Source organism: Salminus brasiliensis, chromosome 2, assembly GCF_030463535.1.
Source record: "Salminus brasiliensis chromosome 2, fSalBra1.hap2, whole genome shotgun sequence".
In the NCBI taxonomy this organism is placed as follows: Eukaryota; Metazoa; Chordata; class Actinopteri; order Characiformes; family Bryconidae; genus Salminus; species Salminus brasiliensis.
In genome coordinates this window covers 32,327,889-32,351,983 of record NC_132879.1, presented here as the reverse complement: position 1 = coordinate 32,351,983, position 24,095 = coordinate 32,327,889, and the positions used below count along the sequence as shown (strand labels likewise).

The 24,095-nt window shown below is 40.8% G+C and overlaps 2 protein-coding genes across 3 annotated transcripts; one reads left to right on the top strand and one right to left on the bottom strand.

Moving 5' to 3' along the window:
* The first annotated feature begins 7,714 nt into the window (after positions 1-7,714).
* skic8 (SKI8 subunit of superkiller complex) lies at positions 7,715-13,923 on the top strand. The gene is made up of 11 exons (XM_072673802.1): positions 7,715-7,782; positions 8,114-8,175; positions 8,304-8,331; positions 8,595-8,700; positions 8,877-9,049; positions 10,068-10,216; positions 10,796-10,889; positions 11,437-11,530; positions 11,749-11,841; positions 11,955-12,033; positions 13,421-13,923. The coding sequence occupies exons 2-11, from the start codon at positions 8,164-8,166 to the stop codon at positions 13,508-13,510; spliced, it is 918 nt and encodes a 305-aa protein (XP_072529903.1). The 5' UTR covers positions 7,715-7,782; positions 8,114-8,163; the 3' UTR covers positions 13,511-13,923.
* Positions 13,924-15,858: 1,935 nt separating this feature from the next.
* On the bottom strand, positions 15,859-24,081 carry slc25a44a (solute carrier family 25 member 44a). 2 transcript variants are annotated; one of them, XM_072672400.1, is made up of 4 exons: positions 23,904-24,081; positions 22,321-23,006; positions 21,172-21,299; positions 15,859-18,287 (listed from the first exon to the last, which is right to left on the bottom strand). In XM_072672400.1, exons 2-4 carry the CDS (start codon positions 22,946-22,948, stop codon positions 18,096-18,098), a joined length of 948 nt encoding a protein of 315 aa, XP_072528501.1. In that variant the 5' UTR covers positions 22,949-23,006; positions 23,904-24,081; the 3' UTR covers positions 15,859-18,095. The 2 variants fall into 2 exon arrangements, with proteins under 2 accessions (XP_072528501.1, XP_072528502.1); XM_072672401.1 differs by lacking the exon at positions 15,859-18,287 and having other exon boundaries at positions 21,203-21,294.
* Positions 24,082-24,095: the final 14 nt, after the last annotated feature.

The following is a 24,095-nucleotide window of genomic DNA, read 5'->3' as shown; positions in this document are numbered from 1 at the left end:
CATTGTATCAAGTTATCAAAGTCAATTGCACATAATATCAATTTTCTGTAGAAAAAAATCAGTAATTAATAAAATACACTCTATGCCTGTCCCAGTGTATACAAATGTAAAACACGTGGCCTGCACCTAGTGTGATGTCACCTCCTCTGGCCGGGAACATGTGGAAGGCAGTGAGATGTGTCTTTAATAATTGCTCATATTTTGCGATCTTGAGTGAATCTCCTATTCCGTTTTCAATAAATGAAGTGTTTTGAAAATCCATCAAATCCTGTGTGTAGACGTGCCGTGTGAAATCTAGTTCAATGTTAGTGTAGATTTGCTGTTGAAAGGGTTAATGGGTTAAAGCGTTGAAAAACCTGCAGTAATAAAATACATGGCAGCGTTCACTCAGCTACACTGGAAACGTGGTGTAAAGAGACTCGCCAGTAGGTGTCGCTGATTGGCGCCTATTGAGCTTCAAGTGTGGGTGAGCGCTTTCATTAGGGTACAGCTCAGCCCGTGCAGAAAGTGAGGGTCTTTTAGAAAACGCTGTAATGAAATGTAATAAAACCACGTTTGAGGTGGAGTCAGCTAAAATATATAACATCAGCGGTCCAGCGAATGTGGTCAAAGTGCGCTTGTGTCTTTTATAGCTGTGTGACTGTGCAGAGGTTGGGATGGGTGTTTGTTAGCGGAGCAGCTAGTTAGCTAACGTTAACTGCGTCCCTGGGTTACTGTGGATTATTAGGGTTGGGTATAATTCAGTAAACCTGGGGGGAGAGGATAAAATGCGTTTGTTGTCAGTGAAAAACACGTGTCTCCGTTTTTGTCTGTGTAAATAATTCTGGATGAGAATAAAAACGCTCCAAATAAAATAAGAATAAACATATTTTACATTATACTTATACTTTTGCCTTCTCCTGTAAAATCACCGTTTCGGAGATACGTGTTTTTCATTGGACGGCAACGATATGGAGTTGCTGCATGGTGGGCGATGTCTACTCTGTTATTATCAACACTGTCAGTGGTTCAGATGGTTTATACAGTTTAATAGAGTTGACTGATGAGTCGAATCTTTCCATAAGTAACTAACTAACTAATTAATTAATTAAGTGAGATGAGCGTAGATTAATATAACGGGATAAAAAAAGGGGGGATCCCAATTCAGGGGCTGCAGCCTTCGAAGGGCGCAGTCGACGGAGCCGTAGCCTTCAAAGGCTGCGTGGACCCGCGTAGGCCGAACCGAAATGAGCCCTGCTCTGCGGCGGATTTCCGGTTTGCGTCACAGCACTGCCGTTCCTGCCAGTACACGAAACGAAACTCCTAATTTTGTATATTATCTTTAGGCTGACTGTCCTTGTTTGTATATTGATGTCATATGCACATATAGTCACGATATAATAATAAAAAACAACAACAACAGATTTGAGCATAAGTGTGTTTATTGACACCCTTGGTGAAAGGGGAAAGGTTGGCTGGCGAAGGAGCGACCCGTCGGATCCTTCGTTACCATGGAAAAGAAGAAATGTGACGCAATCGGCCTTTAAATGCAGCCTCCGAATTGGGGCACACGAATAGTGACCTCATAAATAAACGCGAGGAAGAGTATAGAGGACCTTCTTATAAAACTTCTTATAAAGTGTGTTATTATCATTACCACCTCTGGCCCTGCCATGACCTGGAAGCTGCTGGATTACCAGTGTGCCACTGTCTACAGTCAAGCAAGTTTTGATAGCCTGAAAGAAAGCCCCAGCTCAAAAACTAATACCTCCAAGCTGACATAAATCTGTAGCTGACCACATGGAGGAAAAAAAACAAACATCTGGAGGCACCACAAGAATACTACCAACTGTTAAGCATGGTGGTGGTAGCATCATGCTCTGGGGCTGTCATGCCACCCGTGGAACTGGTCTTTTACACAAACTGGATGAAATAATGAAGAATGAAGATGAATACCTCAGAATTCTCCAGTATAACATCAGTTGAAACTTGGACCTCAACACTGGATGGATAAGTCTGGCTAACATTAAGCTTTTGGCTTTTCCAGAATCTTGACCTCAGCCCTATTTAAAACATGTGGACTGTGGTCAGGTCCATGTCCAGAAACCAACAAATTCAAATTCAAATGGGACTTTACCAATTCTCCCAAGAGGACTGGTCAAAAATCATGCAAGGGTTCTGCCAGAGGTTTGTCGATGGCTTGCAAAGGGACATTCAAGTACACATTAGGTCTGCTGTATGTATATATTTGAAGAATATGGTTGTTTTTCTATTAAAGAACAAAAAAGAAAAAAAAAAACAGTTGAAAGAAATGATTGAAGGTCTAATATCGCCATGTTGCAAAGAGTTGATGCTGCTTGTTTATAGGTTGAACCAGTTGCTGCTGGTTAACAGTAATCACTGAGGTCTTTTTCATGTTTTCTCTGTACTGCATTTCCATTCCCTTGACAGCAGCAGATGGTGTTGTGGGTTGGCGGGGTGTGTAAGTCAAGGCACAGGCTTAAGCAGCCACTCTTTTGTCAGGCAACAAATCCTGCACTATCCATCCTCGATTAGTTATTTATGTAAAGTAATGCAATGAAGGTCTTTGAAGGCAAAGCAAGCAGCTGTCGATCTGTCATCCTTGCAGTTCTTATGTTAGAAATGATTATGTGAGATGGAGGAAGAAACAATGTTTTAAATGTGTGTGTGTTTTATGTTCTGCTTGTAAGGAGACGTTTAAGGATATCCTGAAGAAATGCTAGAAATGTGGTGGTTTGGTGTGCACAGTTGTGGGCTAACGAGGAGCAAAAATGAAGGGAGTGTGGGATGCTGCTGGGGAAGATGAACCAAAACCTCAGAATCTTCTGAAGTCCACTGGACCACTAAAGAGTGGAGAGGATCTGCAAACGCCTCCATAAGTAACCCCCCCCCTCCCCTTTAGCTGTTGTGCTGTTTCCGTTTTAACCGCAGCTTGTTTTCTCTCAGTCACAGTCGCTTAATGGAAATACGCACATTTTTAGAGCTGAGTTAGACTGCGTGCTTATACTGAGGCCTTCAGCATTATGCAGAGCAGAGCTTATACATCCCAAGATCCTGAGGAGATCCCACTGAAGGGAAGTCTGCAGAACAACATAGACATTTAATCTAGACATTTCGTTTGTATTAAAATGACTAATCTACTGTATGTTTCACAGCTTTACGTGAGTTAACTTCCCACTTTGTGTCTATGGTCATTAGCGGCCAGGCAGAATATAAGATTAGCCTTAAAGCCATGTGATGAATAGAGCTTTGTTCAAGCCTATAATGGGGGAATAAAAATTCCTCCTCGGTTCAGAACTGATACATTTGTTACTAAAACAGATACTGTATTTCTTTTACCATGAAAAACACTGAATGGAAATGTGACAATATTACAGTCTCAGTCTGGGATTTCCTCCCTGCTGACTAAGCTCTCAGAGCTGGCTGTATCTTCCTTTCTCTCTCTCTATCTGTCGCTCTCTGTTGAGATCTGAGTTTTGGAGTTCACTGGGGTCCTGATCTTCAAAGCCGGGCTCATCCCAGGAGGAGACGGAGGTGTGGCGCGGCTTATAGCGCTCAGCTCTTTGCCCTGTCACTGCGCTTGTTGCCAGACGAATGGGTCCTGTCTCAGCGATTAGGATATCAAAGAGAGTCAAGAGCAAAATTCTAATAAATGCAAAGATTCTCTCACACTACAAAGCTCTCTCTCTCTCTCTCTCTCTCTCTCTCTGATACTTCTTCAAAGTTTGTGAAATGTTTTCCAGAACACACTTCACAAGTGTGTAAAAGAGCCTGCCTGCATACAAACACTTCAAACTGACGTCTGTAGAGAAACCCATGTGATCATAGTAACTTCAGAAATGACCTCTATTAGGAGTTGTCAGTTCATGTCCATGGCCATATTCAGCATGATCTCTCAGATCCTTTAAAAAAATGCTTTAAAAGTCCTGTTTTTAATCTTCTATCAAAGTTGGGGAAGCATGATTGGAATTGGCAGATTGTCATTTTGGCTGAGTGGAAGTACACAAAATGTTCAAGTGTGTTTCAAAGAGCCCGGGGAGCACACTTGGATGTGTAAAGTTGAGTAAAGCCCTCCTCAAAAATCATCAAAATGCATTCAGAGGTCAATTGGCCATTTGAGCGCATGGCCTTAATAATCTAATGATCTAATCTGTTTGATTTACAGCACCCCCCCATCACTGGTTACAAAACGTTACCATAGTAACACTTACAACCTCAAGACACAGAACTGCGGTTGTGATTTCATTGATCTTTAGAGTTTACTGAGGTTTAGATATCTGTAACCGAGTCACCAGCCCAGCTGCGACTGGGGAGCCGTCGTCCATCAGCCGTCGCTTCAGCTTTAGCTATCCAGGTTGCTTAGACTCAAAGAGAGGGTGGAGCCTTGTTGGCCTTGTGATGTTATGGTCAGAGGTATACTGACGCAAACCTGACCCACTCACCTGACCACTAAAATCCACATAGAGAGGAGAGCAATACAGCAAACGTTTATTAGACTTTGGGAAGACATGAATATACTTACAGTATATTTACAGTGGGATCCCTGAGGAGCCAGATTAGCTTAATTAGAAAGGAAACTCACATGGAGCTTTCCAGGGATGTAATGTTAAACAAAAAAGCTAATACAAACTGGCCAGTTTGGCTGTAAAAAAGTCTCAATTAAACTGTAATGCATTTCTCTGAAAGATCATTTGATTTTTTATTACATCACAATGCACCAGTGGGCGGGGTCAAATAATATTAACCCTTAAAATCATGCTTCACCTCCCACTCCCTCATCCTTACGCTCAGCTAGCAGCTGCCTGCTATCGTCTTTCACTCAGAAAAACGTCTCAGTATGGAAGGAAAATGCATTGTGATCAGACTATTCTGTTTTCCACAGCCATGCGAGGAACAGTCTCATCAAATATAAACTCAAAATATACTCAAAATTTTTGTACTTATTAAAGACGTTAAATATTTCAACTGCAAAAGTAAAAAAATAACAAAGAAGCACACGTGGTCCTAAATTAACCCTGTTCCAGGAGATCCTTGAACTTAATTAAAAAAAATATTTCTGGGAAGCCACACTTGAAAAGCACTTGAACATATTCAGAGAATTGCACACTGACTCCATTACGTACAGAGATTCTATTAGCGTAAATAAAGTCAAAGCAGGAACAAGGCCTTTTCTCCATTTATCAGAGCATCATGAAGTACCTGCCCAATTAGCACACACCGCCTCTTCAGCTGGGGTTCTGCTCGGAGAAAGGCACTACAAGCATATGTTCATCATTAATAGAGGAAAACATGTTCTGTGTGATTAGGGAAAGAGTGCATTCGGCCTTTTCTTCCAGTGCTTTAGTTAGGCAGGCCGGGGTTCAGGTGAAGTCAAGTGGCCTGCTTTAGTGTTATTACCTGCCTTTCCAGGCAACTACTAATTGCCACTCAAAGCGAAAGGCATCTGTGTAAGTATGCGGGCTGTCCTCAGAGCAGCTCCAAAGAGGTAGAAGAACTGCAGAATCTGTCCTGTAGAGAGGTGATTAGGCCCAATCCTTTTAGTACTGAACGTCACACAGCTGAACAGTGGTACTGAGAAATGTCTAGCGTGTTACTCATAACCTTCCCCAACCAAAATACCTCTCTAATTCTCTAAAGCCTACTAATAACAGCACTCGAACCCACTCTTCCAATAATGCTGTGCTTCATGTCCAAGCAGAACACAACACTGACACTCCCACATGAAGAAATGATGCATGTGGCTAGTTTCCTCTCTGGTGAGTTTACTTTAGTGATCTTATAGAAGTAATCGCTGCAGTAGTCTGTTTAACTGAAGCCTGTAACTGAATTTCACAAGTGCGAAAGCAAGATACCAGTAACAGAACCACACACGTTTTTAACAGGGTTGAAAAATATGGGTGGGCTGGCTTTCCCAAAAAGCATCTCAGCACAAGGACAATTCTTAAATGGTCAAGCGAGCATCACAATAAACACTCTCTCTACTAGTTAAGGTAATTTTAACACTAAGGCACCTTTTGGGAAACGGGGCCCTGGATGCATCTTGGCCTTTTTCTTGAGTTTATTCCATTTACCGCATTAAGATCACTATAGTGAAGGACAATACACACAATAGTTCACCTCTGTCTCTGGGTCTCGCACTCACTCGCTCTCTGTTTCACTCTCTAGTTCCCTTCCTCCAAAATCTAGGCCAATAACATTACAAGGTAGAAGGATTTCAGGAAGAAGATCAGTGGATCTTTCAAAAGTCAAACTTTATGCTCTAAGAAAAAAAAGATAAAGAAGAGGCAGGTTAAATTCATCCTCAGGACCACCATATGTAAGCCATCGCGTCATTCTCACCTTAGCGCTCATACAATGCCAATGTCCATTCAACTTGTAAATAGCGTACAGCACAATGCAGCTCTTCAGCATTTCCAACTCCCATGTCTCTTTGAAACTAACCTGAAGCACTGAAACACCGCATATGGATGCAAGAAAAACAAAGAAGATAATATGACAGGGTGGAACATTTAAGACTGTACTGGCCCCCATAATGCAGTAAATATCATCACTTTTTTATGTAAATCCAAGCACACGCATAAATTATGACATTTTACTGAATTAAGCTTTAATAGTAAAGGTATGTATTGTGTTATACTATAATGAGTTTGACTATCCTGGGATCATCAAGTCTAAAAAGCACAGTTAGACTCTACTTCTGTACCAACAACGTATTTGCAAGACATGCTGAAAGAAAGCCAAAGAAGTCCAAAACCACACTCTATTGTACATACTCTGCGCACTGATGGTGTGATGCTGTTTTGACAAGGTCATGCTATTCAGTGTAGAAGTATTTGGTTTTCAACTTTAATATCTGGAGTTTGCTGATCGCAAGGAAGTTGGACTCAGATTCATTAAAAGTATCTTCTTAGATGTGCTTTTTTAACTTAAAAAAACAATAAATTGTTTTTCTTTAAAAACTTTTTCTTATATTTTCTCCTTTTAAAGAAATTATGTTTTTAACCTTACAATAGCCTCACACTGGTCTCAGACTGTAACAGACTGTTCACAGTGTAAGCCTCTGAAATGATCATTTTTAATAGCTGAACTACTGAAATTAATGTCTTATTTAATTAGATTAAAAGTGGAGATTGTTCTTAAAGTACTGCTAGTGTCTACATAATGACAATAATGGCTTACCGACACCAGGCCACACACCACTGTTACACCGTTGTTTGCCAAGGAGGGTTTTCCTGTTACCATTTTCCCCCTCCATTGTCCCTTCCACTTCTTGTTTAATAACATTTTGTGAATCCTTAGTTTGATTATTTTTTTTCTCCATTTTCTGAATAGTAATGGATTAATAATTAATAAATGAATATTCTTTCTGAAATTTTAATTATTATTATTATTAATAATAATAATAATAATAATAAACAAATTGCATACAGTACAGTAATAGTGCCTCACAGTGTTTATAAGCAGTACATTTCAACATAAAAGCATATGATTTAATTGTCCTACATAAAAAAGACAATAAAGAGTCTCTTAAAATAATCTTAAGAAAATGTTTTTAAGTGAGTTTTAATAATTAATAAATTAAAAATAATAATGAATTATGCAAATAAAGGTACATCTGCACTATAAAACATTCTGTATTTGATTTAAAACCCTGGTGCTGTGGTATTTGGTCTGTGTTTAGTTTCTGCGCACTTCTCGCTCTAGTGTTGAAGTGAAGCGCGTTTGTAAAAACCCACAATACACTGCGCGCGGTTGTCATGGCGGCTTACTGCTAAGGAAGCGGTATGTTCATCTCTACGTTACACCACCCTGCCTTATCTCTGTTATTTACAGGCTAGCTCAAAGCCCAGCTCGGCTATATGCGTGTTACTAGTGTAAGCTAGGACCTCGCTTAGTTCCGTTTGTCAGCGGCGCAGTGTAAGTCGGCTTGTTCGCTAATGTTCGCTGCATAGCCGGTCAGGCTAGCGCTAGCAGAGTGCAGTGAAGTGTGTATCCTAGCCTGCGCAGTTAGCTAGCTAGCAACGCGGCTTGCTGGTGATCCAAGTGAGCCGAGCAGTTGAGTTTTGTACTAGACTTGTTTAACTGGAGTTGTTGTGCTTGTTGTTGTTTTCAGAAACCAGAACCGGTGAAGACGGAGAACACTGCCACAGTCAACACGTGAAGATGAGCACTCAGGTAGGTTGAGTTTACAGACAACACAAGAGCTGACCAGTTCAGACTGGACTGCAGTTCATCTGAAGTGTGTGTTTCTCTCCTTGCCTTTATTGTTTATTGTACTTACACCACCCTCTTCTTCAATTCAGTACAGCATACTGTTCAAGCAGGAGCATGGTGAGTGGTGCTAAGCGCTGTCTGTTTCATTACCTATAGCTAGCTACATCAGTGGACTGGGGTGGAATAAATCCTAACAGATTTGTAATGGTTCTTAAGATTGTAAGGATTTACCTCACCTGCCAGTGAATGTCTGGAGTATTTCTTTGCTGTCATGCAACACGCTTGTACCTCAGTTTTTGCTCTAGTTGCTGAGACACAAGGTTTTTGCATGACAGTGGCAACTTATAGGTCTCTCTGACTGTCTCTGTCTCTTTCTGTAGCCCATGATGATGCCATATGGACAGCAGCCTGGGGGAAGAGTGAGAAGGATGGATCCGAGACTATTGTCACCGGCTCTCTGGATGACATGGTGAAAGTTTGGAAATGGTAACGTGATCGCGGAAGATTGACCGTTGTAGCCATGGCTGCATTGAGCTGATGTGAAATTAGCATTAGTGCAGCATTAGTTCTTTTCATCTGAGGAACACTGACTTAAGATGGCCAGATATTTATGAATTGCTGGATTGTAATATTTCTCTCTATTTGCTGTGCTGCCCCTACAGGTCAGATGAAAAGTTGGAGCTCCAGTGGAACCTGGAGGGGCACCAGCTGGGTGTAGTGTCGGTGGATATAAGTCACAATGGTGCCATTGCTGCATCCAGCTCATTGGATGCTCACATCCGGCTCTGGGATCTAGAGTCAGGCAAACAAATCAAATCCATGGATGCGGGGCCAGGTAAGGGCAGCACATAGAAACTGCTTCTATAATGGAAACCAATGAGGAGAGAGATGGGCCCTGGGCTGAGAATCGATATTGAATCGATATTGCAATAATTTAAGTAAGGGCTGAGGTAATGCAAATGATCACTCTTTCATTCTCCAGCCACTTTCTTATGTGTTTGCCTTTACTTAACCACTCCATTTATACACTTATTCTAATCCAGGGATGGGGAACTTCAGCCCCTGGAGGTCCTCTGCACTGTTTTTAGTTTTTCTTTCTTAAGCACACCTGTCAGTGGCCAGGTTTAGTGGTTGTGTTGGAGCAGGAAAATCAACAAACTGTGCTGAAGTCTCGGCTCGGTTTCCCACCTCTGTTATATGGTATATTTGCTTCAGATATGTATAACGATCTTCAATAGAGTGAAAAATAGTTACCATTATAAATGATCGATTAATTTAGCCAGTTATTTTTTATGTGGTAGTTCTATTACAAACACTCTAGCTATAGGGCAAAGAAGACCAGCTCTGAAGACATTAAAAACATTTTTGTTTTATAATTCTTCAACTATTACCACTATTGATGTGGTGTAAAAGATATGAAGTGTCTTCATATTGTCCAAGGTAAATAATCAGATATGCTAATTTAGTCATGTCTGCTATTTTTCTTATTAATGTAAATGATCATTTGTTTACTCGATTTATTGATGTCGTTATTTCTAGTTAAATGTATTCAGTAAGATCCTTCCACATCCTTCTAACTAGTATGATGATAAAGCAATATTTCTGGGTAAAACCTTAGTTACCTACTTTATCTATATTTTGATAAATATTTTACCTTCTTAAAAACATGCCTGAATGGTTGAAACTTCAGTAGATTAAAAAGCAGTCTCCTTTAATGTCTGGCTTTAGACATGTCCTCCATAAGCTGCCTTGGGCAAGAGCACATTGAAGGGAACACAGGGCTCTGGGGACTGTGCTGATGCTCTTGAAGGTGTGTCATGTGACATAATGACCTTTTTCCTTCTATATTGCAGTTGATGCCTGGTCTGTAGCTTTCTCCCCCGACTCCAAATACATTGCCACAGGCAGCCATCTTGGGAAGGTTAACATCTTCGGAGTTGAGAGTGGAAAGAAGGAATATTCCCTGGACACCAGAGGGAAGTTCATTCTGAGCATCGCCTACGTAAGACGCCCACGTTTCTGCATACGCAATGTTTTGTTCAATTAGGTCACGCATAATAGAAATTGGATAGTTGGAAGCGAGTTAAAATGGATGATGGATAAGATGGAGTCATCAGAATTTGGCTAGAGTTTGGTAGAGTTGGTTACTTGAGGAGTCTTATGTTAATAGCATTGCTCTTATAAGCTGTAGTTTAAACTGAAGCCAAGACTCAAACAGTAGAGGATGTGGGGCATGCTGCATAATTTCACTGATGTTTGGGTACATTAAATATTCAACTAATTTGTCTAATTATCTGCATATGTGCCCTGAGCTGATGATGGGGGTTGTCTCCAGCCCTTCTCAACAAAGCCTGTGAAAAACATGGCTAGCGGACACCCCCCCCCCCCTTATTGTCTTCCTGCATTTTATTTCTTTAACAGTTCATATTTTCTTAGATAGTGCATGATCTTGTAAAACACTTGTTAAAAGGGAGAAATATGAATATCTGAAGCAGAGTTTCTGTATCTGTCCTCTGGTCTTTCTCTCTCTCTCTCTCGCTGTCTTTTTTTTCCCCCTCTGCTCCCACTCTTCTTTTTCCAGAGCCCAGATGGAAAGTACTTAGCCAGCGGTGCCATTGACGGCATCATTAATATCTTTGATATCGCGACTGGGAAACTGCTGCACACGCTGGAAGGTAAAATTATGCTTTAAATGTCCTTGATGTATTTTTAATGAAATGAATGCATCTAAAACCAACCTGTCACTGTTTTTGGTTTGTTTATTCATTTATTTTTGTGGTCTTGGAAATTGTGTTTGGAATGTGGTGACTTTTTTTTCTGTTAAATATATCAAAGTTCAAGGATTCCAGTGGAAAAGTGCAAAGCTTTTGCCCCAGGCATTTCCCCCTGGCTCTGCCCCTGCAGTCATAACCCCAGTTCCCCACTCCTTGGCAGTGATCCCCCCCCCCCCCCCCCCCTTACTGTGACTGTATCCCTCCATCTTTCTCATTTCTTCCATCAGTCACTTCATTCTTGCTCTGTTAAACATATGAGCATGAGTAGAAGACTGTGACTGCAGAGAGTTTTATGGGAGAGTGAGCCGTGTGCTCTGATATTGGACTGTGATCTAAGCTTGTATTATTTTATAGCTGCAGATGATGGCTCTCTTACTAAGGCTTAGTCTGGGTCTGATAAAGCTCTCAGTAGGTTGCTACACTGTCTGTCTCTTTCTTTTCTCTGCAGGCCACGCTATGCCCATCCGATCGCTCACATTCTCCCCTGATTCTCAGCTCTTAGTCACTGCCTCAGATGACGGCTACATCAAGATTTATGACGTGTAAGTTGAGCTATGAGATTAGACAGCTCTCATTATGCAGGTGGTGGGATGCTTTGGTTCTGAAGTCTGCTGCCTTAAATATTCTTGACATTTTGGCATTAAATATTTAAGTAAAATAAAAAAATAAAGACTGTGTCCAATTGTTGCAGGTCTTGGTTATGTAATACTTCCGACAGTGAATGTGCAAGCAGTTTATGAGGATAACGTTCATTTTACAGGCAGCATGCTAACCTGGCTGGTACACTGAGTGGACACGCATCCTGGGTGCTTAATGTGTCCTTTTCCCCTGATAACACACACTTTGTCTCCAGGTAAGAGCAGAACTGTCTCTGAGTGGTCTTTTCATGTCCTGATGTATTTCCATATGTTTAAAAGACAAGTGTCTATTGATGTAATGTTGTTTCTGTCCTTGTTGTCTTTTTAGCTCATCAGATAAAAGTGTGAAGGTGTGGGAGGCAAGCACCAGGGCATGTGTGAACACATTCTTTGACCATCAGGACCAGGTATGTTTCTCATCTTCACCTGCAGCACAGCTGTTGTTTGGCCTACTGTGCCTGTCACTGTGGAGAATGAGAGCAGCCAGTCGTGCAGGCTTCTGTAATGTTCTGTGCACTCTCAAGATGGAAGATGCGCCTCTCAAAATGAAGCGTACTTTGCTTTTTAGAATCAACCACATTTTACTCTGATTACTAGCTGAGAGATCCTGGGGATTCACGTGTGGAACCACACTGTTTAGCATGGTGTTGTTTACTGAGAGTTACACTACACAAGTTTTACCCCGATTTGAGCCCTAATTGTCAGTCTAGCTGAGTCTGTGCTAGATGGCTGGACAGTTGTAGAGAAAATCTAGTAGTGTGTGAGGGGCTCAGACTTTCTGTTTCAGTCCAGTCAGTGCATATAAAATGTTTGAAGTTTAATTTTATATTAAACTTGTATACTGGTTAGCAACGTAACCTGAATGTGCCCTGGCAATAGCCAATGAATACCGAGTAAGTGCAGTTATTAGGCAGTTTCTTATTTTAATTTTAGTTCCACCTTAAATGATGCAACAGCTACATTCTAGCATTTAATACTGCAGCATCATTTAAGGTTGAGCGTTAATTTGTATAAGCCAACATTGGCCTCGGACATCTTCCAAAATAGGCTGTGCTACTCGCCTCCAACTCTCTCCAGTCTGTACAGACCATGCTAACTCTGTCTTTCCACCCACAACCTCATTACATTTATGGCATTTAGCTGATGCTCTTTTTAGCAGAGCGCCTTACAAGGTAACTTGTATAACCGAGGTGGACCAGTCTAGTGTTAGTCTTGCCCAATGACTCTTATTGGTGTTGCACTGCATAGTCACCCTGACCAGAAATTGAACCCTGGTCTACCACATGGTGTGGTAGTGGTGTTACCAATTGCACCACACCATGCCAATAGGCTTTACTTTCGGTTAAGTGCTAAACTGGAAGGGTCCTATGACTTTGTGCAGAGCTGCAGCAACTCAAAATATGGATCTCATCATCTGTCCACCTCTAAGGGTCGGCTAAAAGTATTGACCAGTCACATATTCGGCCAGAAAATCGATAGATACCGATACAAAGTCAATTGATCCACCTTTATCTGCACTTTATTTGTTTTGTCTGCACAAAACACATGACTATCTGGATGTGTTTTGAGCTGGTTGAGATGTTTTTTTTTTTGGGGGGGGGGGGTATTTGTTAGCAATATTTGCCTAGCATCCCCCGTTCTAAACTTTATAAACACATTTTAAATGGCTTCACATCTAATCATATATTTTGGCTGATTGGCTACATCTGGGGTCACTGATTAATAATGTATTGTACTAAAAAAATATTAAGAATTTATGTATTAAGAAAAGTTCTTTATGGTGTGTCCTTGAAGGTTTGGAGCGTGAAGTACAACAGCACTGGCTCAAAGATCATTTCTGCTGGGGATGACCGAGCAATCCACATATATGACTGTCCCATGTGAAGCTGCTACAGGAATGGACATTGCCTCCTTTACACCAGAGCTCCTTTGGCTGGAAGGCCTTGAGAGTGTGCTAATCTAGGGTCAGCTGTCCCCTGTTCATATGTAACAGAATTAGGATATGAAAGGCCAAACTGATCCTAGATCTCCACTATTCATAAAATATTCATAGTTCCTGCTGATGCTCAAAAATGGCTATCTATAAAAAATATCTATATCCAGACTGGACAGCTTTGTTCCTACTACAACTTCCATCCAGCAGCTATCAGAATATTCTAAAACTTGAGCTGGTGAACTCCGAGTCCTTCTGGTTCTGAGCTGTAGTCCAGTCTGCTGTTGACTACAGCTGTTAACATGCAGAAAGCTCTCATTTTCCACCAGCTAGCTCTGGGTCTGTCCAGGGAAAAAAAAAACAATGCACGCACACAAATGCAGTGTCTGAGTTAATGATATGGGATTTTTTTTGCTTGCTTTTGTGAATTATTGCCAATTTGTCAGACATTAAACATTTTTAAAATATAATATAAGTGTTTTGTCTGTCAGTCTGAGAAGAACCTGCACTACTAATAGTGTGGTTTTTGATTCTAAATCATTCAAATGCTGTCCAGAGTACCCTCTGCTGGGCTTATACCATTACTGCATGTTCATTACCACACATACAGTGGGAGAAAAGTATTTAGTCAGTCACCAATTGTGCAAGTTCTCCCACTTAAAAAGATGAGAAAGGCCTGTAATTGAAATCATAGGTAGACCTCAACTATGAGAGACAAAATGAGAAAAAAGAAATCAGAAAATCACATTGTCTGATTTTTAAAGAATTTATTTGCAAATAATGGTGGAAAATAAGTATTTGGTCAATAACAAAGGTTCATCTCAATACTTTGTTATATATCCTTTGTTGGCAATGACAGAGGTCAAACATTTTCTGTAAGTCTTCACAAGGTTGGCACACACCGTTGCTGGTATGTTGGCCCAGTCCTCCATGCAGATCTCCTCTAGAGCAATGATGTTTTGGGGCTTTCGGCGGGTAACACAGACTTTAAACTCCCTTCAAAGGTTTTCTATGGGGTTGAGATCTGGAGACTGGCTAGGCCACTCCGGGACCTTGAAATGCTTCTTATGAAGCCACTCCTTTGTTGCCCTGGCAGTGTGCTTGGGATCATTGTCATGCTGAAAGACCCAGCCACGTTTCATCTTCAATGCCCTTGCTGATGGAAGGAGGTTTGCACTCAAAATCTCACAATACATGGCCCCATTTATTCTTTCACGTACACGGACCAGTCGTCCTAGTGCCTTTGCAGAGAAACAGCCCCAAAGCATGATGTTGCCACCCCCATGCTTCACAGTTGGTATGGTGTTCTTTGGATGCAACTCAGCATTCACTCTCCTCCAAACACAACAAACTGTTCTACTTTGGTTTCATCTGACCATAAGACATTCTCCCAATACTCTTCACATCCAAATGCTCTCTAGCAAACTTCAGATGCGCCCGGATATGTACTGGCTTAAGCAGGGGAACACTGGAAGATCTGAGTCCCTGGCGGCGTAGTGTGTTACTGATGGTAGCTTTGTAACGTTGGTCCCAGCTTTCTGCAGGTAATTCACTAGGTCCCCCCGTGTGGTTCTGGGATTTTTGCTCACCGTTCTTGTGATCATTTTGACCCCACGGGCTGAGATCTTGTGTGGAGCCCCTGATCAAGTGAGATTAGCAGTGGTCTTGTAGGTCTCCCATTTTCTGATTATTGCTCCCACAGTATTTTTCGTCACACCAAGCTGCTGCCTATTGCAGATTCAGTCTTCCCAGCCTGGTGCAGGTCTACAATTTTGTTTCTGGTGTCCTTCGACAGCTCTTTGGTCTTCACCATAGTGGAGTTTGGAGTGTGACTGTTTGAGGTTGTGGGCAGTTGTCTTTTATACTCTTAACGAGTTCAAACAGGTGGCATTAATACAGGTAATGAGTGGAGGACAGAGAAGCCTCTTAAAGAAGTTGTTACAGGTCTGTGACAGCCAGAAATCTTGCTTGTTTGTAGGTGACCAAATACTTATTTTACACCATAATTTGCAAATAAATTCTTTAAAAAATCAGACAGTGTGATTTTCAGACTTTTTTCTCATTTTGTCTCTCATAGTTGAGGTCTACCTATGATGTCAATTACAGGCCTCTCTCATTTTTTTTAAGTGGGAGAAATTGCACAATTGATGACAGACTAAATACTTTTTTTCCCCACTGTAGCTTCCAGTGCATCAGAAAGCTACTTGTGGACCGGTGTGCCATCCTTCATACTGGTCTAACTTTATTGTGATTGATATACAAGTTACATATCAAACACATTTCAGAATTTAGCTTAAACGACCAGGCTTTACAGTGCTGAGGCCATCCATGTGTGCTAAGACAATTAATGGCCATCACTTTGAGGACAGCAGTATGTAAAGACAAGGTTGGTGTTGCAAATCTGGCTAATTCCTCCACAGAAGAGAGCCTAGTTGGTGAAACTGAACTTAGACTCAATATGACTAACCCCCAACCAAAACAACAGGAGGAGAATGTGTTAATGAACATCATGTTCATTTAATGAGCTCCAGACACACACATTCAGGTTAGAAACACAACAAATGCATTCACAGCCCTACAAGGAATCAGTTTACTGCTGCCTAAACAATACAATGATGATTCACATTTACAAAGCATGATTTCAAGTGTAAAACATAACTTTGGCCCCAACGCACATTAGAGCTTTTACATACAACACAAGGCCTCTCAAAATAGGTAACATCACAGATACAACAACTGCCATGTGTGTAACGGTTTCACTACAGACTCCACTTATTTCTAAGGCATAATGCCTCTACAATACATTCATTTTAACCCCCACCCATAGTCCTCTATGACCAAGGTCCCAAGTGCAGGACAAAAGATCTGATATAGATGACACACAGTTTTGGTCATGAAGTTTACATGCACTCATCATGGACATGACTGTCATGGTAGCATCGGCTTTCAGTAATTTCTCTAAAGTACTTTTACTTTTCTGGGGCAGAATGAGTGTACAACACATCTTTAATAGAAAGAAAATAAGTAAAACTCCAGGTCAAAATGTCCCTTAGCAAGCTGCACCTTGACCAGGTGCTTTTGGTAGACATCAACAAGCCTCTGGCAGAATTTAGCTTGGATGTTTAACCACTTTTCTTGGGAGAATTGGTTGAGTCTCCTGACATGGACCCAACTTTTAAGCACAGTTCAATGATTTCAGAACTTCCAATCCATGGCAGGCCTGTGCATTGGTGATTCCTGAGTTGTTTCTGGCCTTCTGAACCAATTTCCTCTCAGCAGAGGGTAAACTTTCAGGTCTTCCAGATCATAGGAAAGTTGCTACATCTTCAAATAACTTATATTAACATACAATTGCTTGAACTGATGATCCTTCTAAATATTTGCTGACAGTTAATCTACAACCATTCTTCTCAAAGCTGCAATGAGCTCCTTGGACTGGACTGGGAGTCGGTCAATCCAGTGAATGCTGTCAGACCAACTCTTTTATGTGGGCAATGAGATCGTGTAGCACACTGCAAGAATCTTGAAAAATTAAAAGATAATTAAAATGAAATGAATAATTTGTATATTTTAACCCTGTATGTAAAATCTTGACACTGTATTGATTTCAATTATATTGACCCCCCTCATTAAAACATCAGCGGCAAATTCTTGTGTGTCGCACACTCATGCGGTCATAGAAAGCCCATTATTAGCATGAAATTCATGTCCATGATGAGTGAATGTAAATGTCTGACTTCTGTATTTAGGAATACAAATCACTTAAAATTATATTATACACTCCTAAAGAACACCGTAAGTCACTATGATTGTGGCACTACTGTGCAAACTGTATGCATATTTGGCACAAGGATGAAAAGAAAGTGTTAATGGCAGCTGGGTACACATGCAGCGTGAATACTGTTGAAAGAGTCCTACTGACCACCTCCAGAGCTTATGTAGAGATGGACAGGCGTTTGCTGGATTTCACCAGCCTTGTTGTTTAGCGTACAACATGTTTAGGGCTCAGGTCCACTCTACAAAAATAAAATCAATCAGCACATCTCAGGGACCTCGTAATACCAGAGCAGTGACCCTGGGGCATTTTCATGGCACATGTAAGCGCAAGAGCTGACCTGTAGTGATCTTGCGATCGGTGTACGTGGATACAGTCTGCTTTCATACCAGATTTAAAAATGAAGTTAATTCTGAAGAATTCTGGAGCTGAAAAAGCTAATGTTCATTAAGAAGCACCTGTATGCACTGCGCGCACACACACACACACACACACACAATTAGGCCAAAATCTCCTTGCTGAAAAGTTTACAAAATATATTTCTATATAAAGACAATGAGCATGGCCTAAATTTCTCCTGGTCCTCCTTCCAAAATCTCCATTATAAAATCCATGCAGCCTGACCACATGTTAAAATATCCCAAAAGGCAACTGCTTAAAAGGCAGAGAGGCCTGGAAAGAGAGGGCCAGTCTATCAAGCTCCGCTCTGAGGTATAGTGGTCCTGGACTGTGTTTTGGCGTCCACTCCTGGGCTCTGCTTTTCACCAGTGTCTAGTGTGAACCAGCTCAGGCCTCAGACTGAGCCTCTTCAGTGTCTCGTATCCGATGACGATGAGGATGGAGGTGGGAGTCGAGGAGATGATGCGCGCCGAGAGACCTTTCGTCAGGCCCCACATGCCCTCCTCAGCCATTAGCTGCTTAAACGTCTCGATCACAGACGAGCGGCCTTCAACCTTGGAGAAAAAGGTAGGGGATTATGTGGGATGGAATGTGCTTTAGGTTTCCTTCCTGCTACACAAGTCTGGTCGAATGGGGAGCCAACGTAAACCCCTGACACAGGGAGATGACTCCAGAGAGTAATATTTAAACTCCTACAGCTTCAAAGTAGGCCCTGTCTGGTCAATGTACATTCTAAGATGGGACTGAAAGATTTACAACAGTATGTGCATATAATGATTCTAATATTTCAGTCTTGTGCACTTATTAAATAATTAGCAGAAAAAAATATGAAGAGTACTGATCATTCTAAAATGACCATTTATAGCACTAAGAATTAAGGTTATTTTTTTATGAATCAGTCTATTATGATTAAAAAAGTGGTAATGAGCTCTTGAGGCAGAAAGAAAATATCGTTAGTATTTTATTTACTGTAATTGTTAATATTTTATATATTATTATATATAAGTGTGCATACAAAGTGACCTAAATTCAAATAAATTATTCATTGTTTTAAGCCTAAGACTAGTGTTCTGTGAAACATCCTCTGGTCAAATGACACATTAAGTAGATCATTCTTTTTTTTAAGTTTTCTATGTGAAAATTAATGAAAAATTCTCTACATGAAAAACGTAAATGTAAAAATGGGCATTTTGGAGCACAATGTTCATTTATTTTGCATACACCACATTTTAGTTTTAAAAAATGGTATTAATGCATTAGAATGGACAGAAGTGTGTAGATGTAGAGGATGGGACTTGACAAACTTGCATAACAATGGACATAAACAGTATCAGTATGTATTGTATCGTATCATTTTTATATTAAATCAAATGTTTTAATAGGAAATATGATTACACATTTTTCTTACAGTAATGTATGGTCTATTGCGACAGCCATACAATGACAACATTAAATATGTGCTGACTGTTCTTATATGACTGGACAATACTCTCTAATTACAGTACTTCACACTCACTTCATTCCCCACATGGCACTGTCCTGCATTACTACTGAGAAAGGCTGGCTTTCATAATGATAATGAAGTTCGCTCCCTCCGAAGCTTTCTTTTTTTATTCACTTATTGTCTCCCGGTTTATTCACATTTTCATCCAGCAGTCAGATGGAGAACAACACCTGGCTTTCCTCCACCTACTGCACCAAAGTGCACAATGATGGTGGAATCATATCAGGAGATTTCTCAGAACTGCTATAAATAAAAATGATCAAAGATCAGAGCAATGTGTAAATTTGACGCATATTTGAAGCCATCTTTCTTCTACTTTCTTCTAGAAGTACAGACTTATATTTACTTCAATGCATTTGCAACCCACTTGAGCACCACACACACACACACACACACACACACACACACACACACACACACACACACACACACACACACACCTAAACCTCTAAATGTAAATGCTGACTTTTTCAACATGGTTCTCTGTCTCTCAGCTGCTTAGATACAGAAAACAACTGTCACTGTCGTTGTCACTGTTCATGTCTATTTCTGTTAGTTATTTTTCTTTTCTTCTGCCTTTTACTAATTACTGTGTAAAGCTGCTTTGTGACAACAGTTGTAAAAAAGGGCTATACAAATCATTTGACTTGACTTGATAGAAGAGTACTTGCCAATCAGTTTAGGATTGATCAGCCTCTCCTTGAGGAAGTTTTGGAGGTTATTCAATTTAAAACAGTGGAGGAACCTCTTAAGGTGCTTCAATAAAAGGTTTTTAAGAAGAAAAAGGATTTTACACTTTTAACAGTCCACCAGCCAGAACCGCAGCTTCTCTTCATTAATGACTTGATTTATAGTTGTGATTAAAAGACTGCGCAATAACATGAGGTTTCTGGTACGCACTGGCATCATTAGTATGCTGGCTCAGGTTCTTCTTTGAGAGTAACAAGAGATTTTTTTATTATATATATATATATATATTATATAAACATTGAAACACTTGAGTTGGATAAAACAGCTCAGTTCAGTCTATTCTTCTCAACTAAATGATGGAAGCGGGAACCAAACTTGCTAAATAACAACTCACCACGCAACCGACACCTTTAGATAAATCAGTTGTCTGATAATGTACTACAGAAGCTTACGTTTCAGTTTCCTGAACTTTCCTATTTTGTCTGCCATTGCAATCTCCAACGCTCGGTCAGTTTTATCTCAAGTTAATGAATCCTGACACTCTAACTCTGTAAATCTCTCTAATGCTCAATACGATCCATGTTAAGTTCTACCTGCACTGCAATCATAGGCTTCTCATAGCATTTAAGTCATATTGACAACATGACAATGGCGAATCTCACACCACTCTCACTTTACCACTGCAGTACTTTGACATCGGTTATAATTATTCAATTATTCAATTATCAAATCAATACTGACAAGTTAACAAGCAATATATATCAATAACCAATGCTGATGCAGAAGTCTTACAATCAGAGCCACGGATTGCATTTAAAATAATAATAATAATATATAAAATATACTGCATATACTGTTTGATAACATGCTGCAACATCTAATCAATAACAACAAAAAAAACTATGCAACATTTAATATTTTGTGTCAAAATTATATAAATGTAACAATGGCTTCCATCCACTACAGCAAGACAAAAGAAAATGACTACAGAAGCCACAGGCAGTGAAATGCTTCTCAAGCAAAAGCTCTTCTCAACTTCAGTTGTGATGTGATCATGCTTTATTGCTTGCGTAATATCTGGCATTTTGATCATGTCTGTTATCCTCATTTATGATTGGTTTGTTCTACTTGTAAAGTTTGTAACAGGTGCAATAATTCTTTGGTCGTAAAGGGGAAACTGTATTTTGTCCTCTTTATGCTTTATGCATTTTATATGTGTGAGTGGAAGGACGAAGCTGTGTTACCTGCACTCTGGCTCTCACTACATCCATGGGGTTAGTGATGGTGGAGGCAGTGGCTGCAGCCATGGGCCCAGCCATGGCTTGCAGGAGCAGGTGAGGGCAGTTGGCAGGGGCCAGCTTAGACAGCTGCTCTGTTTTGATCACAAACAATTCATTAGTCATCAGTTCTCACATGAACACAACAAATTCTTTATTATATGAAATCTATATTGTCACTTTTGTTCAAAACCATGTGTCTATTTTTATTATTATCAGACATAATTTGAACCCTCTGTTGCATCAGTGTTTCATGATCAACTGACCAATAGAAATGCTCTAAAGGACTTGGAATAAAATCTTTTTATTCCACTGAAAGTTAAAAAGGCTTTTTGTCTACAATAATCTACAGTTTTCTAATGAACAAGCCCAACTTCTGCACAGATGACGTAGGCTACACTCTGAAATTCCTGCTCTTCGTTTAGTTAGTTGTCACTTATGACCTCCTACCACCATTCCAATACAGGGGTGGCAGCGCCATGTTGTGGGGAAAAAAAACAGGGAGATATTGAAAGACACTCTGCTTTAGTCCGTTGAAAAACTAAAGCTTGGAAGAAACTTCATATTTCAGCAGGACCAAAAAGAACATGCTCCACAATGGTCAAGTCAAAGCCCTGACCTCAATTCATTTGCCCTCAATTCTAAAATCACTCCTGAACTGAGAGCAAAACTCCTCAACAGACTTTACTGCAGCTATAAGTGGTTATATCAACTACTGGTGTATGAGGAAATAAAACTTAGGGTTTCTTTTTTTCCAAAAGACCTGCTGACAAATCATGATTCGCGCGTACTAGTTTTCAATTTAAAAATAGTGTCTGAAACTATCTTAAATGTCTTCTGTAATCCCAATGAATCTGAGGACTTTTAAGTAACCTGAATACTTCTACAAGGTACTGTACTTGATCCACGAGCTTCTTAATGTTAGGACCAGTAGGAGGGGTGAGGTTGGTGCATACCATGCTCTGAAACTGGTCATTAAATATAAAAAAAAGAAAAAAAAAAAAAAAAAAAAAAAAACACTTTCTAGGAGGTCAGAAAAAGTACAATGCTAATGAGAACATTTTGTTGTCCAATTAGAACACTGTGTATTATGAAGGACATTCGTTTTCCTTTTACCTGCATAAAAGTGATAAAAAGGCCACCACAGGGCACTGTTAGGGATGTAGGTGAGGAGAGAGGCCACATAGCCACGATAAAACCCCCGAAAACCATCTGCTGCAAATATCTGCACCATTATGTCCTTGGTCTGTCCAAAAGTCACTTTGTGTTTAGACGTGGCCACCACTATCTTGGACTTAAAGCGTGTGAGATGTTCCCCCTGGCCTTGCATCATCAGCTGCTGGGAGACCACGTCAATGGGTACAGTGATGCTCTGGGCCACCAGTGAAGCCGAGCCTCCGGCCACCAGAGACTTGAGGGTGTTGCTGGAGGAGTACTGAGACACATACTTTCTCACCAGCTCATAGGTGGTGATGTAGGCTTGCCCTGAGATCAGCGTGAAGGTGTTGACCATGAAGCCTCTGTACAGTCCCTGCATCCCTTCCGCCTTCAGGATCTTACAGAAGGCATCGAAAGTGCCGTTGTAGAGCGACTTTCCCTTCTGAATCTGCAGTCTAGTTCGGATCAGGGTAAAGGGGTAGACAGTGGCACGAGTGGTCAAGGTCATGAACACACCGAGGGAGTAAAACTTCCTCTTGTCCAGGTCCTCCCACTCTATGATCCGGATGGTCCGTTTCTGATGCATCGTTCCAGCTGACACTGACCTTCATCCGACAGGCCCTGCACCACACCTGCCCATCAATCTGCACAGACACACAATGAAGAAGACGAGGTTAAGAACAGTGCAAACACAACAGTGTAATGCTCCAAAACATATTTCAGCCAATTTTGGAGATGAAATTCAATTCACTCTTCAACAGCGGGAGCTGAACTGGACTTGTCGACACGGTGGGAGAGGGCAGAGTGAAATCTCAGGCTCTCGAAGGCTGTTCAGCTAATATGTCATTAGCACTTACAGCGGTGTCAGGAGATCAAAGGTCTTCACGTGATCAGTGTAAAGGTGACGTGAGCCCACCAGACTGACAGGATTAGTGTGAGATGTGATTATTGGACTGTTCAAAGGGCAACAGAACCACCTTTACCCACAAAACAAATCCTAGATTAAAAGGAGCAACTAACATATCAAATATGATATAAAATATTGCTTTTTTTCCCCCCATTTAAAGCCGGTTAAAATGCTTGTTAATCTAAAGCTGAAGACCTTTAAATCAAACTGAACCGACATTGATGTAGTTTTATCTCTCGCAAAAATACACGTTAAATGTCAAAGCATTTTGCCTGGATGAAATAAAATAAAGACTGAACACAGAATTATACTGGGATGTGTGTTCCCCACTGGCACCATCTACATGGTACGAGTACAACAGCTAGTGACTGAGCACCAGATCTGCCACCAGGTTTCTAGACACAGGACTTTCTCGTTCAACGAACTAATATGCAGTGCTGCCTGACACACGAGGCAGTATATCTGAGATTACAACAACATTACAAAAGCCTTTTTATTCCAACTGTGGCTCGTCTTCCCCTTTCCATCGTTTCCTATCGGATGTAGCAGTGTTGTTAGCTATCTAGCTAGCTACATGCTGGCAGCTTTGACCTCTCCTCAGACAACATTAGCTAGCTAGCTCAACGGAACTTACCAGGGTAGCTCGACATTATTTCTGCCTCTCAAGCGGGGAACTGATAAATAACACACTCCCATGGTTTTACAGCACGGCGACTGAGCACAGCCTGACAGAAAGAGCAGTGTTAATCTCGCTGCCGCGGCCTTTAAGCAGGACTGTCCAGCTCCATGTTAGAGTCACGCTGCTCGGTGCTCTGAGGTGTCTGTC

Excerpts from the sequence above, each read along its gene's own strand:
- skic8 (XM_072673802.1), top strand. Across the intron at positions 8,332-8,594 it reads ACTGTTCAAGCAGGAGCATG|CCCATGATGATGCCATATGG; the intron begins GTGAGTGGTGCT and ends CTCTTTCTGTAG. Across the intron at positions 10,890-11,436 it reads ACTGCTGCACACGCTGGAAG|GCCACGCTATGCCCATCCGA; the intron begins GTAAAATTATGC and ends TTTTCTCTGCAG.
- slc25a44a (XM_072672400.1), bottom strand. The coding sequence starts at position 22,948 with ATGCATCAGAAACGGACCATCCGGATCATAGAGTGGGAGGACCTGGAC. Across the intron at positions 21,300-22,320 it reads TTTTTATCACTTTTATGCAG|AGCAGCTGTCTAAGCTGGCC; the intron begins GTAAAAGGAAAA and ends TGATCAAAACAG. Across the intron at positions 18,288-21,171 it reads TAGTGAGAGCCAGAGTGCAG|GTTGAAGGCCGCTCGTCTGT; the intron begins GTAACACAGCTT and ends TTTTTCTCCAAG.